At 47.2% G+C, this 15461-nt stretch overlaps 1 protein-coding gene across 1 annotated transcript in view; it reads right to left on the reverse strand.

Annotated features, from left to right (window-relative positions):
• The window catches only part of LOC145359286 (1-phosphatidylinositol 4,5-bisphosphate phosphodiesterase delta-3-like), a 132725-nt gene that overhangs the window by 38705 nt on the left and 78559 nt on the right, over nucleotides 1-15461 (reverse strand). The window contains exon 6 of the mRNA XM_080213834.1: nucleotides 7264-7465. Within this exon, the coding sequence (XP_080069960.1) occupies nucleotides 7264-7465 (202 nt within the window). The remainder of the gene's footprint in view (nucleotides 1-7263; nucleotides 7466-15461) is intronic.

The raw sequence follows: 15461 nt of genomic DNA on the forward strand, positions 1-15461 counted from the left end.
CTGAACATTAACACCCGCGACACACACTGAACATTAACACCCGCGACACACACTGAACATTAACACCCGCGACACACACTGAACATTAACACCCACACATTGAGCATTAATACCCGCGACACACACTGAACATTAACACCCGCGACACACGCTGAACATTAACACCCGCGACACACACTGAACATTAACACCCGCGACACACACTGAACATTAACACCCGCGACACACACTGAACATTAACACCTGCACACTGAACATTAACACCCACACACTGAATCTTAACAATGTGCTGCTGATTTCAGGTGAGAGATTACAGGTGCAGTTTGTCTTCTCACACATTGTAGTGAGCTGCTAACTTAATAAATATGTAATGTTTGAATCAGTCACTAATTGTGAAAGATTAAATGTGAAACAAACTGTTGACATTTCAAGTATCTGTAGGATTTTCAGTTTGCTGTTCTTGTTTCCTCACAAGTTGTGTGTGATAGGATTCCATTATTGGCTCTGACTCCAGCTGGATAGGAGTTGCTGATACCTGGGAGTCCTCTCTGCCTCTCTTAGCATCCTGTTCAGTTTGTGTTGAGTGTGTTTGGTGTTTAGTTTGAGTTGAATGTGATTGGCGTTTAGTTTGTGTTGAGTGTGTTTGGTGTTTAGTTTGTGTTGAGTGTGTTTGGTGTTTAGTTTGAGTTGAATGTGATTGGCGTTTAGTTTGTGTTGAGTGTGTTTGGTGTTTAGTTTCTGTTGAGTGTGTTTGGTGTTTAGTTTCTGTTGAGTGTGTTTGGCGTTTAGTTTGTGTTGAGTGTGTTTGGCGTTTAGTTTGTGTTGAGTGTGTTTGGTGTTTAGTTTGTGTTGAGTGTGTTTGGTGTTTAGTTTCTGTTGAGTGTGTTTGGTGTTTAGTTTGCGTTGAGTGTGTTTGGTGTTTAGTTTGTGTTGAGCGTGTTTGCTGTTTAGTTTGTGTTGACTGTGTTTGGTGTTTAGTTTGTGTTGACTGTGTTTGGTGTTTAGTTTCTGCTGACTCTGTTTGGTGTTTAGTTTCTGCTGACTCTGTTTGGTGTTTAGTTTCTGTTGAGTGTGTTTGGTGTTCAGGGTGAGTTGGATGTGTTTATTAAATCTCCCAGGTGAATTAATTGAAGGAATTGCATCATCATTCTAATGTAGAATAACTTTCGGTCTAAAACCTCCCTCAGCATTAAACTTGTCCGTGTATTTGAACTCTCAATCTTTAAGTGAATCAATGAGGTCATACTTGGCTTTATCTACCAGTACTGGTGCTTTGTGGATTTCATAAATTGTCACAGTTCTGAGTCCCCTACATGCTGGGCAATCCTGTTACAACTGGACCATGTGTGTCTACTACATAGAGACAGGTGACAACTGTGCAGAATTGTACTTTCTGCATTTCTGGGTTAGGGTTGTTGCATAATGGATTGGTGAACCATTACCCACTGTCCAGCTGCCTCTTATAGGTTGTAGCACTGATTGCCAACTTTCACATACATATCCCTAAGCATTCTCAAAGATAGAATATTGGCATGAGCTCCCATTTCAACCTTGACATAAAAGAATGTGCTCGCCATTCTGTTAGGACCATGTTTTATCGACTGTGGTGTAAGCTTCCAACTGGATAACTGTTATAGAAACCCTACAGTACAGAAAGAGGCCATTCAACCACAATTCCACCCAGGTCCCACCCCCACATATTCACCCACTAATCCCTCTAACCTCTGCTTCTCAGGACACTGAGGGCAATTTTAGCACGGCCAATCAACCTAACCCGCACATCTTTGGACTGTGGGAGGAGACCGGAGTACCCGGAGGAAACCCACGCAGACACGAGGAGAATGTGCAAACTCCACACAGACAGTGACCCGAGCCGGGAATCAAACCCAGGACCCTGGAGCTGTGAAGCAGCAGTGCTAACCCACTGTGCTACCTTGCCACTCTTTGTCACCAGCACTTTGTTCCTGTTAGAGTTTGGAAAGCCTGTCACTCCTCAGTGTCTTCGACGTGACCTAGTTCGCTGCCCGTCTCACAAACACGCCTGTGCTTCGAGTGACCTTTGGGCACTCCTTTATATTGCTGTCACTCACTGGCATCTGCTTCTTGCTTAACTGTGCCTTGTCATAGAGCGATACGGGAAATTGGGACTAGCTTAATGGTAAAAAAATGGGCAGCATGGACAAGATAGGCCAAAGGATCTGCTTACCTGCTATAAACCTCTGTGACACCTCCACAGCCAGACTTTCTGTGCGCCCTCCCCCTGGCCAATGTCCCTTCAGACTCCCACTCACTGCAGTAGGCTCAAAATGCAGGATAGTTCGATGACTAATGTGCAAAACCTCACCTCCTGTGTATCTAGCTCTGTCTTGGTACTTGGATTATTTCCAGTCATTGTCTTTCAGCCTGTAAACAAATCCTCGTATCCTGATCAGGCTGTTGGCTGTTTCCTTTTCCCTTCTCCCAACAAGACATTCTCGAACCTGTCCATTGGGATTGTTCCCTCCTGTGAGAAGCCACAGGCTCTGCCCTTTGCTGTGAATCAACTCACAAAGTTGTCAGTCAATTCTCTGGGCTGCTATTCTCTGAATGCCATCAACTCCAGTGGATGGATCCCGAAATTCACCACAATTCGGCGCTGACCTTCCAGCACAGCCCAGAGTTTTGATGGTATGAATGTGATTGAGTTCTTCATCGTCAATTGCTATCTGAAGGTTCACTAGGCTGATACCGGAGATGAGGGGGTTGGCCTATGAAGAGAGACTGAACAGACTGGGTCTGTACTCGTTGGAGTTTAGAAGGATGAGGGGGGATCTTATAGAGACGTATAAGATAATGAAGGGGATGGATAGGGGTAGAGGTAGAGAGATTCTTCCCACTTAGAAAGGATAGCAGGACTAGGGCACAGCCTCAAGATAAGGGGGGGTGCAGTTTAGATCGGAGTTGAGGAGGAACTTCTTCACTCAAAGGGTGGTGAATCTCTGGAATTCTCTGCCCGTTGAAGTGGTGGAGGCTACCTCGTTGAATATATTTAAGTCACGGGTAGATAGGTTTCTGATAGACAGGGGAATTAAGGGTTATGGGGAGAAAGCGGGAAAGTGGAACTGATCCACTTCAGATCAGCCATGATCTTATTGAATGGTGGGGCAGGCTCGAAGGGCTAGATGGCCTACTCCTGCTCCCATTTCTTATGTTCTTATGTTTGAAAATCCAGCTGCTCGGGTTAAGCAGCTGCCAGACCCAAAAAACATAGCTCAACTGGTTGGTGAAATAGCTTGAAATTGGAGAAACCATCCTAGACTTTTTATCATATTAATGTTCCTTGCTTTTCCAGGATTCCTCTATATTTTAAACGGATTTATCCTCGACAAAATGCAGCTTTACGGATCAGCTATGTCTGCAGTCCGAGCTTCCACAATGTCCTGAGTTCTGGAACCTGGGCCTTTTTTTATTGGCTTGGCCCACAGATCACCGCGTGGGAAACCGAACCGAACCTAACTGAACGCTGCAAAACCGTGAGGACATTGTGGTGCATTTTCCCACGCGGAGATCTCTGGGCCAAGCCAATAAAAAAGGTCCAGGTTCCGGAACTCAGGGCATGGTGGAAGCTCGGACTTGTGTGGCCTGATTCTACCAGGCAATAATAATTTCTGACTGACCACTAATCCAGTAATCCTCCCCTTTCAGCTACTCACTTACCGGAGCACCAGGTGTTCCTTCCCTCCCTAACAGCACTGTGGGTGTGCCTACGCCACATGGCCTGCAGTTGGCGGTTCAAGAAGGCAGCTCACCTCCACATTCCCAAGGGTAATTAGGGATGTGCAATAAACGCTGGCCCAGCCAGAACAAAGAGAAAAACTGATCACCAGCTGTGTGAGTGTCCAGACTGGACTGCGGCTTGGCTCACTAGCGAAGAATCGGGATTGTGGTCGGTACAGGTTCGATGGCCCGAATGGCCTCTTTCTGTACTGTAGGGTTTCTATGACCTCTATGAACCAGTGTGGGGAAATGGCTTTTGCTTGGCTAGTGATGAGGTGGATTCTGTCAGTTAGAGCCCCAGGCCTCATCCAATGGGTGGGGATGAGCGGGCGGACCATACAGCTGGTGCACAAATGTGGCTGGTTAGGGGCCACAGCCAGGTTCAATTGGTGGAGGCTTCGGAGGAGGTGTTGAGGGTGGTGAATATAGGCTGACAGTGACCCTGAGGGGCTGCCCCTTCCACTCCCTGAGGGGCTGCTCCTTCCACTCCCTGAGGGGCTGCTCCTTCCACTCCCTGAGGGGCTGCCCCTACCACTCCCTGAGGGGCTGCCCCTTCCACTCCCTGAGGGGCTGCCCCTTCCACTCCCTGAGGGGCTGCCCCTTCCACTCCCTGAGGGGCTGCTCCTTCCACTCCCTGAGGGGCTGCTCCTTCCACTCCCTGAGGGGCTGCCCCTACCACTCCCTGAGGGGCTGCCCCTTCCACTCCCTGAGGGGCTGCCCCTTCCACTCCCTGAGGAGCTGCCTCTCCCATTCTGGCTCCTCTTGGCTGCAAGGAGTTGATGGCACAAATAGAAGTGGAATGTGTGGGGTGATGCACTTTGGAAGGAGTAACAAGGGTGCGCTCAACAAATGGCAGGAAGCTCAGAAGAGCAGAGAGATCGCGGGGGGGGATACTTATTCACAGATCCCTGAAGGCAGCAGGACAGGATATTTCAGAAGACATACGGAACACTTGCCTTCATCAGTTGTGGCATTGAGTACAAGAGCAGGGAGGTTGTGTTGGAGCTGTATGAAACTTTGGTTGTTGTTCGTCCATCGTCATCGATCAGGACCTAGACACCATTAGTCTTAACTTTGGTTAGGCCACAGCTGGAGTACCGTGTGAGGTTCTGGTCGCACACTATAGGAAAGATGAGATTGCACTGGAGAGGATGCAGAGGAAATTCACCAGGATGTTTCCTGGGCTGGAGTGTTCCAGCCATGAAGAGGGGCTGAATTGGCTCGGATTTTCCTTGGAGCAGAGAAGGCTGAGGGGGGACATGATCGAGGTGTAACAGATTATGAGGAACATGGACGGGGTAGATCGGAAGCAACTGTTTCCTTAGTTGAGGAGTAAGTAATGAGAGGGCATAATCTTAAGTTGAGGTTTAGAGGGGTTGGAGGAAATGTATTTTTCACTCAGAGGGTAGTGGGGATGTGGAATGCACTGCTCGGGAGGCCAGAAAACTTACAACCTTTAAAAAATAGGCATTTGACCCTATGGACCAGCCACATAAACACTGTGGCTACAAGATCAGGTCTGAGACTGTGAATACAGCTGAGAGTAACTCACCTCCTGACTCCCCAAACGTATCCAACATTTACAAGTCAGAAATCAGCAGTGTGATGGAACATTCTCCACTTACCTGGATGGGTGCAGCTCCAACAACATTTAAGAAGCTCAATACCATCCAGGACAAAGCAGCCCCATCCGTGAGATGTAGTGAAGCAACTCATCAAGGCTCCATCAACAGCACCTTCCAAACACAACCTTTATCACCTTGAAGGACAAGGGCAATAGATACACAGGAGTACCACTACCTGCAAGTTCCCCTCCAAGATTCCCCCCATCACTTGGAAATATATCACCATTCCTTCACCATCGCTGGGTCAAAATCTTGGATCTCCCTCCCTAACAGCACTGTGGGTGCATCTACACGCTCGACAATCACCAGGTGTTCTCTTCCTGCTGGAGAACACTTCAGCGGTCACGGGCATTCGGACTCTGATCTTCGGGTAAGCGTTCTCCAAAGCGACCTTCACGACACACGACAGCACAGAATCGCTGAGCAGAGACTGATAGCCAAGTTCCGCACACATGAGGACGGCCTCAACCGGGATCTTGGGTTCATGTCGCACTATCTGTAACCCCCATGACTTGCCTGGGCTAGTCACTAACTGTCCCGTCTGGAGACAATGCACATCTCTTTAACCTGTGCTTAACCCTCTCTCCACTCACACTGTCTGCACCTTTAAGACTTGATTAGCTGTAAAGACTCACATTCTAATCAGTATTCTGTAAATTGAGTTTGTGTCTTTATATACCCTGTTTGTGAATAGATCTCCCACTCACCAGACGAAGGAGCAGCGCTCCGAAAGCTCGTGGTGTTTGCTACCAAGTAAACCTGTTGGACTTTAACCTGGTGTTGTGAGATTTCTTATGGAGTATCTACACCTCATGGACCACAGTGGCTCAAGATGGCAGCTCACTCTCACCTACTCCAGGGATGGGAAATAAATTCCAGTCTTTGTGAGTGGCCCCCATAACCCCAAGAAGAATTTTTTAGAAAGGCCCCAGCACTGCCTGAGCTTGAAGGCAAGAACAACGAATGAAAGAGCCAGAAGACCAAGATATTTGATACAACAGCCTCTGACTGACATTCCTCATTCCTGCCAATTGAAGGACAGTTTATTTTTATTCTTTCATAGAATGTTGGCACTGCTGGCGAGGCCAGCATTTATTGCCCATCCCTAATTGCCCTTTAGGAGGTGGTGTTAAGCTGCCTTCTTGAACCACTGCAGTCCACGTGCCGTAAGTACACCCACAGTGCTGTTAGGGAGGGAGTTCCAGGATTTTGACCCAGCGACGGTGAAGGAACGGTGATATATTTCCAAGTTAGGATATTGAGTGACTTAAAGTTTAAAATTTATTTTTCAGTCACAAGTAAGGCTTACATTAACACTGCAATGAAGTTACTGTGAAATTCCCCTAGTCGCCACAGTTCGGATCAATGCACCTAACCAGCACGTCTTTCAGACGGTGAGAGGAAACTGGAATACCCGGAGGAAACCCATGCAGGCATGGGGAGAATGTGCAAACTCCACACAGACAGTGACCCGAGCCGGGAATTGAACCTGGGTCCCTGGCGCTGTGAAGGAGCAATGCTAACCACTGAGCTGACCTGGAGAAGAACTTGCAGGTTGTGGTGTTCTCATGTATTTGCTGCCCCTTGTCCTTTTGGGTGATGGGGGTTGAGAGTTTGGAAGGTGCTGTCGAAGGAGCGATTAGCTGCAGTGCATCTTGTAGTTGGTACACACTGCTGCTACTGAGCGTTGGTAATGGGGGTAGTGAAGGCTGCTTTGTCCGGGATGGTGTTGAGCTTTTTGAGTGTTGTTGGAGTCACAGCGATCCAGACAAGGGGAGAGTCTCCCATCACACTCCCGACTTTGTGTTTTGGCTCCAGCTCTGCTAAAACTGGGAGCGAGGTGACCCACACGCATTTCACATAAGAACCTGATGATAGCTACCTAATGTAAGCCTCAGTACTGCTTGGTCCTCCGAACTGGTCCTCCATCAGATAGGTGTTATGGGACGAGGAGATGAAGTAGTGGCTGAGTGGCTGGGCCATGTCCTGGTAAACTTGGTCATGTTCAGAGTTAAACACATCCCCGTCGGGAGACAGCAGATACATCATGAATCCATCTTGGGTCAGGAGCTGATGCTGTTTGGCTAAAAGGAAACAAATTCAGGATTACTATTAAAGGGGGAAATTACATGATTTAACATTTTTAAATTTCTGAACCCCCTCCCAGCCCCATTCTGATGGATCTCCATCACCGAAGTGCCAAGTGTTAGAACATAGAACATTACAGCGCAGTACAGGCCCTTCAGCCCTCGATGTTGCGCCGACCAGTGGAACCAATCTAATGGTCCTCTAACCTAAACTATTCCAATGTTATCCATATGCCTGTCCACTGACCATTTGAACGCCCTTAAAGTTGGCGAGTCCACAACTGCTGCAGGCAGGGCATTCCACGCCCTTACTACCCTCTGAGTAAAGAACCTACCTCTGACATCCGTCCTATAATTATCACCCCTTACTTTAAAGCAATGTCCCCTTGTGTTAGCCATCACCATCCGAGGAAAAAGACTCTCACTGTCCACCCTATCTAACCCTCTGATCATCTTGTATGCCTCAATTAGGTCACCTCTTAACCTTCTTCTCTCTAACGAAAATAACCTTAAGTCCCTCAGCCTTTCCTCATAAGACTTTCCCACCATACCAGGCAACATCCTGGTAAACCTCCTCTGCACCCTTTCCAATGCCTCCACATCTTTCTTATAATGCGGTGACCAGAACTGTACGCAATACTCCAAGTGCGGCCGCACCAGAGTTTTGTACAGTTGTAACATGACCTCACGGCTCCAAAATTCAATCCCTCTACCAATAAAAGCTAACACACCACACGCCTTCTTAACAACCTTATCAACCTGGGTGCCAACTTTCAGGGAGCTGTGCACATGTACCCCGAGATCTCTCTGCTCGTCAACACTACCAAGAGTCCTTCCATTAGCCCAATATTCTGTACTCCTGTTACTCTTACCAAAGTGAATCACCGCACACTTTTCCGCATTCCAGTGGTGGACCAATTTAAGGGTTCCTGCTATTCAGTAATTGGCAGCAATAAATCATATGATAACAATATAATATGATCTTATTGAATGGCGGGGCAGGCTCGAAGGGCTGGATGGCCTACTCCTGCTCCTATTTCTTATGTTCTTATGTTCTTATAATAGATACATTCTGCAATGTGCATTTCCTGTAAATTCCAGCAGACACATTTCAACTGCAAATGAGACACTTCTGGTCTCTCCAGCTCGGACGGGAGGGGAGAGGAGGGAGGGTGAGTACAAACCGATACTGTGATCACCCGGTTTCCCAAATGCGGGGCTGGATTTTCCATCAGACTTCAGGGTGAATTTTAGGTGTGGGTGAGTTGTTAAATAGACCGTGGCATTTCAGTGTAACATCTGTCAGAAGCAGGGAAGGGAACAGTAACACGATGCGGCTGCTGAGTTTGAATGTGATATAAAAAGGGATGAATGAAACAGGGCCAGATCTTCCCGGAGTCTAGACTTTCAGAAATGTCAGATAGGACACGATTCTGGGATTCCTAAGAACATAAGAAATAGGAGCAGGAGTAGGCCATCTAGCCCTTCGAGCCTGCCCCACCATTCAATAAGATCATAGCTGATCTGAAGTGGATCAGTTCCACTTTCCTGCTTTCTCCCCATAACTCTTAATCCCCTTATTGGTTAAAAATCTAACTATCTGTGACTTAAACACATTTAACGAGGTAGCCTCCACTGCTTCAATGGGCAGAGAATTCCAAAGATTCACTACTCTGTGGGACAAGAAGTTCCTCCTCAACTAAATTAACTCCCCCATATTTTGAGGCTATGCCCCATAGTTCTGGTTTCCATTGTAAGTGGAAATAACCTCGCTGCTACTACCCTGATCCTGCCCTCATTCCAGCTTTCCCAATTTTCATCAGCATGGGAGAAGGAGGTGAGCAGCGAGCCCACAATGTAAATTCCCAACTTGACCAGGTACAGTTAAGGTCCATTCTCATGAGGGGGGGAACGACAGGGCCACCATATCCAGTGCTCCCTACGTATGGAAAGAGAGCAGGATGGAGAAAAAAAGAGATGTGTTTGACAGAGACTACTCTGAGTCTACAAGAGAGAACCAGGCTGAATAGAAAGATGTGGAGGCATTGGAAAGGGTGCAGAGGAGGTTTACCAGGATGTTGCCTGGTATGGTGGGAAGGTCTTATGAGGAAAGGCTGAGGGACTTGAGGCTATTTTCATTGGAAAGAAGAAGGTTAAGAGGTGACCTAATTGAGGCATACAATTAGTGGAGAGTGATAGGGTGGAGAGTGAGAGCCTTTTACCTCGGATGGTGATGGCTAACACGAGGGGGCACGGCTTTAAATTGAGGGGTGGTAATTATAGGTGGGATGTCAGAGGTAGGTTCTTTACTCAGAGGGTAGTAAGGGCGTGGAATGCCCTGCAGTTGTGGACTTGCCAACTTTAAGGGCGTTCAAATGGTCAGTGGATAGGCATATGGATAACATTGGAATAGTTTAGGTTAGAGGGTCATTAGATTGGTTCCACTGGTCGGCGCAACATCGAGGGCCGAAGGGCCTGTACTGCGCTGGAATGTTCTATGTTCTATAGAAATGCTCAAACGGGAAGTAAAAAAGGATATAGGAGAAACAAACACAGTTTATGAGAAGACTGGGAGCTAAATAAGCAGTCCTAAAATATTTTCACAGACAGAAGTAGTGAAAAGATGATTGGAGGGCAAATGGGCTGATTACTGAATGAAAAAGGGATCCATACATGAAGGTAACAGAAAAGCTGAGGAATGTAAAGGTCATATAGCCCACACCCCTCACTGTAACACTCTGATATACCCCACACCCCTCACTGTAACACTCTGATATACCCCACACCCCTCACTGTAACACTCTGATATACCCCACACCCCTCACTTTAACACTCTGATATACCCCACATCCCTCACTGTAACACTCTGATATACCCCACACCCCTCACTGTAACACTCTGATATACCCCACACCCCTCACTGTAACACTCTGATATATCCCACACCCCTCACTGTAACACTCTGATATACCCCACACCCCTCACTGTAAAACTCTGATATGCCCCACACCCCTCACTGTAACACTCTGATATACCCCACACCCCTCACTGTAACACTCTGATATACCCCACACCCCTCACTGTAACACCCTGATATACCCCACACCCCTCACTGTAACACCCTGATATATCCCACACCCCTCACTGTAACACTCTGATATATCCCACACCCCTCACTGTAACACTCTGATACACCCCACACCCCTCACTGTAACACTCTGATATACCCCACACCCCTCAGTGTAACACTCTGATACACCCCACACCCCTCACTGTAACACTCTGATACACCCCACACCCCTCAGTGTAACACTCTGATACACCCCACACCCCTCACTGTAACACTCTGATACACCCCACACCCCTCACTGTAACACTCTGATACACCCCACACCCCTCAGTGTAACACTCTGATACACCCCACACCCCTCACTGTAACACTCTGATATACCCCACACCCCTCACTGTAACACTCTGATATATCCCACATCCCTCACTGTAACACTGATATATCCCACACCCCTCACTGTAACACTCTGATATACCCCACACCCCTCACTGTAACACTCTGATATAACACAAACCCCTCACTGTAACACTCTGATATATCCCACACCCCTCACTGTAACACTCTGATATATCCCACACCCCTCACTGTAACACTCTGATATAACACAAACCCCTCACTGTAACACTCTGATATATCCCACACCCCTCACTGTAACACTCTGATATATCCCACACCCCTCATTGTAACACTCTGATATACCCCACACCCCTCACTACAACACTCTGATATAACACAAACCCCTCACTGTAACACTCTGATATATCCCACATCCCTCACTGTAACACTGATATATCCCACACCCCTCACTGTAACACTCTGATATACCCCACACTCCTCACTGTAACACTCTGATATAACACAAACCCCTCACTGTAACACTCTGATATATCCCACATCCCTCACTGTAACACTGATATATCCCACATCCCTCACTGTAACACTCTGATATACCCCACACTCCTCACTGTAACACTCTGATATACCCCACACCCCTCACTGTAACACTCTCTAGCACACTCTCAGTGAAGGAGCTTGTCAGTGATGGAGATCGCAGGGTGGTGTCAGAGTGTGGGCAGTTAAAATATGTTCTGGCATTGATCATTTAAGATTCCAAATATAAAAATTTGATACGATTAGCAACAGGACGCCAAGGACCAGACCCTCCCAGCCAAGCTGAACCCAACCTTACTCTAACCCTGTAAACAAGTCATTCGATCATTTCTATTTTAACACAATCACACTGTAACTGGCTCTGCCCATGTGAAATATCTATGCATTGACTATCTGAATTCCTGTTTAACAGTGAGTATAATGGCTTTTATTAAAACCTTGTTTTTTTTTGTCTGGATTTGCAGAAGCTGAGGGCAGCATTTGATAAACAGTGTTCTCACAATTACAGAACTCTTCATTATTCTGCTCAGGGTCCCCGATGGAACAGTCAGTGTCGGTGACTGTGAGGTGGTTAGACAGGGAGGGTTAAGTCCACGTTGACTGTGGCACACTCTCATCCCTGGAACAGGGCAGGAATCCTCTTCCTGAGACTTCAAGACAAAGGCCTGAATTTCGCAATGTTGGGATCTCACATCCCACCATCCAGAGAGTCAGTGAGGAATACATCACTGCTGACTCCGTGTGCCCCGCAGCCAGTTCACACGGGAATGAGCCTGGAGTGACTGCAGGCGAGACTCCCGCCCCTCGCTTGGGAAGGATACCCACCTTAGACTCAGCAATCTGACTGGCTGGCAGCTCTGTTGCCTGAGGGTGACTGTGACTAAGTCAGTTCTCTGTAAACTGTGTGTGCCTCTATATGCCCTTCAAAATCTTCCACACACCTGACGAAGGAACGGTGTTTCCGAAAGCTTGGAGTACTGTGCACAATTCTGATCGCCTGACTACAGGAGGGATGTGGAAGCTATTGAGAGGGTGCAGAGGAGATTTACAAGGATGTTGCCTGGATTGGGAGGCATGCCTTATGAGGATAGATTGAGGGAGCTAGGTCTCTTCTCCCTGGAGAGACGAAGGTTGAGAGGCGACCTGATAGAGGTTTATAAGATGTTGAGAGGTATAGATAGGGTGGATTCTCGGGGGCTATTTCCCAGGTCATTACGAGAGGTTTAAGGTGCTGGGGAGCAGGTACAGAGGAGATGTCAGGGGTAAGTTTTTCACTCAGAGGGTGGTGAGTGAGTGGAATCGGCTGCCGTTGGTGGTGGTGGAGGCGAACTCGCTGGGGTCTTTTAAGAGACTTCTGGATGAGTATATGGGATTTAATGGGATTGAGATTTATACAGTCATCCCCTGCCTGTTGAAGTGGTGGAGGCTACCTCGCTAAATATATTTAAGATGTGGGTAGATAGGTTTTTGGTAGGCAAGGGGATTAAGGGGTACGGGGAGAAAGCGGGAAAGTGGAACTGATCCACTTCAGATCAGCCATGGTCTTATTGAATGGCGGGGCAGGCTCGAAGGGCTAGATGGCCTACTCCTGCTCCTATTTCTTATGTTCTTATGTTCTAGATAGGCTTAGTAGGTAGGGATATGATCGGCACAACTTGTTTGTGCTGTAGTGTTCTATGTTCTATTACTATCAAATAAACTGGTTGGACTTTAACCTGGTGTTGTGAGACTTGTTACTACGTCCATACACCAGAGACAAACCCAGGGGTCCCAGGGCTGGGAAGGCCCAGGGGGAAAGGTAGGCCGGGGCAGGGGGTGGGGGTGTGATGCAAAGGGGGGCAATTGGAGTCTCAAGGGGAGGTTGGGCATGAGAGTATGGGGAGGGAGGTCCAGAAGCCACTGGGACTTTAAAAGCACCATAACCCCCCCTCCCAAACTGAGATCTAAGTCTGTTGTTTTTTGGGCCTCTCACACGCGAGGTCAATCCTCCCGCCAGACTAAAACAGGCTGGTCCAGAGGGGAAAAAAATACCGGGAAATAAGATACTGGTTCAAAACCCAGATGGATTTTAATTTGGCTGTTTTTTTCTTTCTAGGGAGAATGGGAAATGGCCTCAATTTTGGCAAATGCCCTCAACAAGGCTTTCCCTGCCCCAATGTAAAATTCCCAATCCTTCAGTTCCACACTCCCATCCCAACCTGAAAAGCTGCAACGCCCACATCCCACGAATGAATTAAAACAACCCCCACCTTCTTCCCAAAGCTCTGCAAATGTTTCCTTTCCAGATAATACTATAATTAATCGCTCTCTTTTCAATGCCATGATCCAGCCAGCCTCTACCACACTCTCAGTGCACTGATTACTTTTTCAAAACTATTTATTCATGGGATTTGGGTGTCGCTGGGCCAGGCCAGTGTGCGTTACCCATCCCTAATTGCCCTTGAACTCCGTGTCTCGCTCAGCAATTTCAGGGGGTGGTTAAGAGTCAACCTCAATGCTATAGCTCTGGAGTTCCATGGCGACCAGTCTGGGTAAGGACAATGCGTTTCCTTCCCTAAAGGACATTAGAGAACCAGATGGAGGATTTTACGACTATTGATTCACGGTCATCATTAGACTTTTAACTCAAAGATTTTTATTGAATTCAAATGTCACCATCTGCTGTGAACCCATTAAGACGTCTCACAACACCAGGTTAAAGTCCAACAGGTTTATTTGATAGTAAACCTGCAAGCCTTCTGGATTTGCCCCTGCGTCAGGTGAGTGGAGAGTTCTGGTCACAAACAGGCACATAAATTCTGTAAACCGTGTGTGCCTTTATATGCTGTGTGTGTGACCAGGACTCTCCACTCACCTGACAAAGGGGCAAATCCCGAAAGCTTGTGGGTTTACTATCAAATAGACTTGTTAGACTCTAACCTGGTGTTGTGAGGCTTCTTACTGTGTTTATCCCAGTCCAACGCCGGCATCTCCACATCGCGGTTTTTGAACCCAGGCCCCGGGAGCATTAACCTAAGTCTCTGGATTACTAGACCAGCGATAATACCACTACACCACTGCCTCCCCCAGAATTTTACGCCTCCCATCAGTAGGTTTACAGGTGGGCTCACCTGGGTAGCCTGCTGCCAACTGTCAACCTGTCTGCAATTTGACAGGGGTGGCAAACTGGTGTGGTGAAAGGTAGTAAGAAATCTGACAACACCAGGTTTAAGTCCAACCGATTTATTTGATAGTAAACTCACAAGCTTTTGGGGTTTGCCCCTTCGTCAGGTGAATGGAGAGTTCTGGCCTCAGACAGAACATATAACAGTACAGACAGTTTACAGATTACTGATTAGAATGCGAGTCTTTACACCTAACCTGCTATTCAAGTCTTAAAGAGGCCGACAATGTGAGTGGAAGGAGCATTAAGCACAGGTTAAAGAGATGTGTATTGTCTCCAGACAGTACAGTAAGTGAGGTTTTACAAAGTAAAAAGTCTGACAACACCAGGTTTTAGTCCAACCGATTTATTTGATAGTAAACGCACAAGCTTTCAAGGTTTCCCTCTTCGTCATTCACCTGACGAAGAGGGAAACCTCGAAAGCTTGTGCGTTTACTATCAAATAAATCGGTTGGACTAAAACCTGGTGTTGTCAGACTTTTTACTGTGTTTACCCCAGTCCAACGCCGGCACATCCACATCAGGTTTTACAAACCCAGGCAAGTCATGTCACACTATCTGTAACCCCCATGACTTGCCTGGGTTTGCAAAACCTCACTTACTGTCCTGTCTGGAGACAATACACATCTCTTTAACCTGTGCTTAATGCTCTCTCCACTCACATTGTGGGCCACTTTAAGACTTGAATAGCAGGTTAGGTGTAAAGACTCGCATTCTAATCAGTAATCTGTAAACTGTCTGTGCTGTTATATTCTCTGTCTGAGGCCAGAACTCTCCATTCACCTGACGAAGGGACAGACCCCGAAAGCTTGTGAGTTTACTATCAAATAAATCGGTTGGACTTAAACCTGGTGTTGTCAGATTTCTTA

This window comes from Carcharhinus amblyrhynchos, chromosome 27 (assembly GCF_965287045.1).
Source record: "Carcharhinus amblyrhynchos chromosome 27, sCarAmb.v2.hapA, whole genome shotgun sequence".
NCBI lineage: Eukaryota > Metazoa > Chordata > Chondrichthyes > Carcharhiniformes > Carcharhinidae > Carcharhinus > Carcharhinus amblyrhynchos.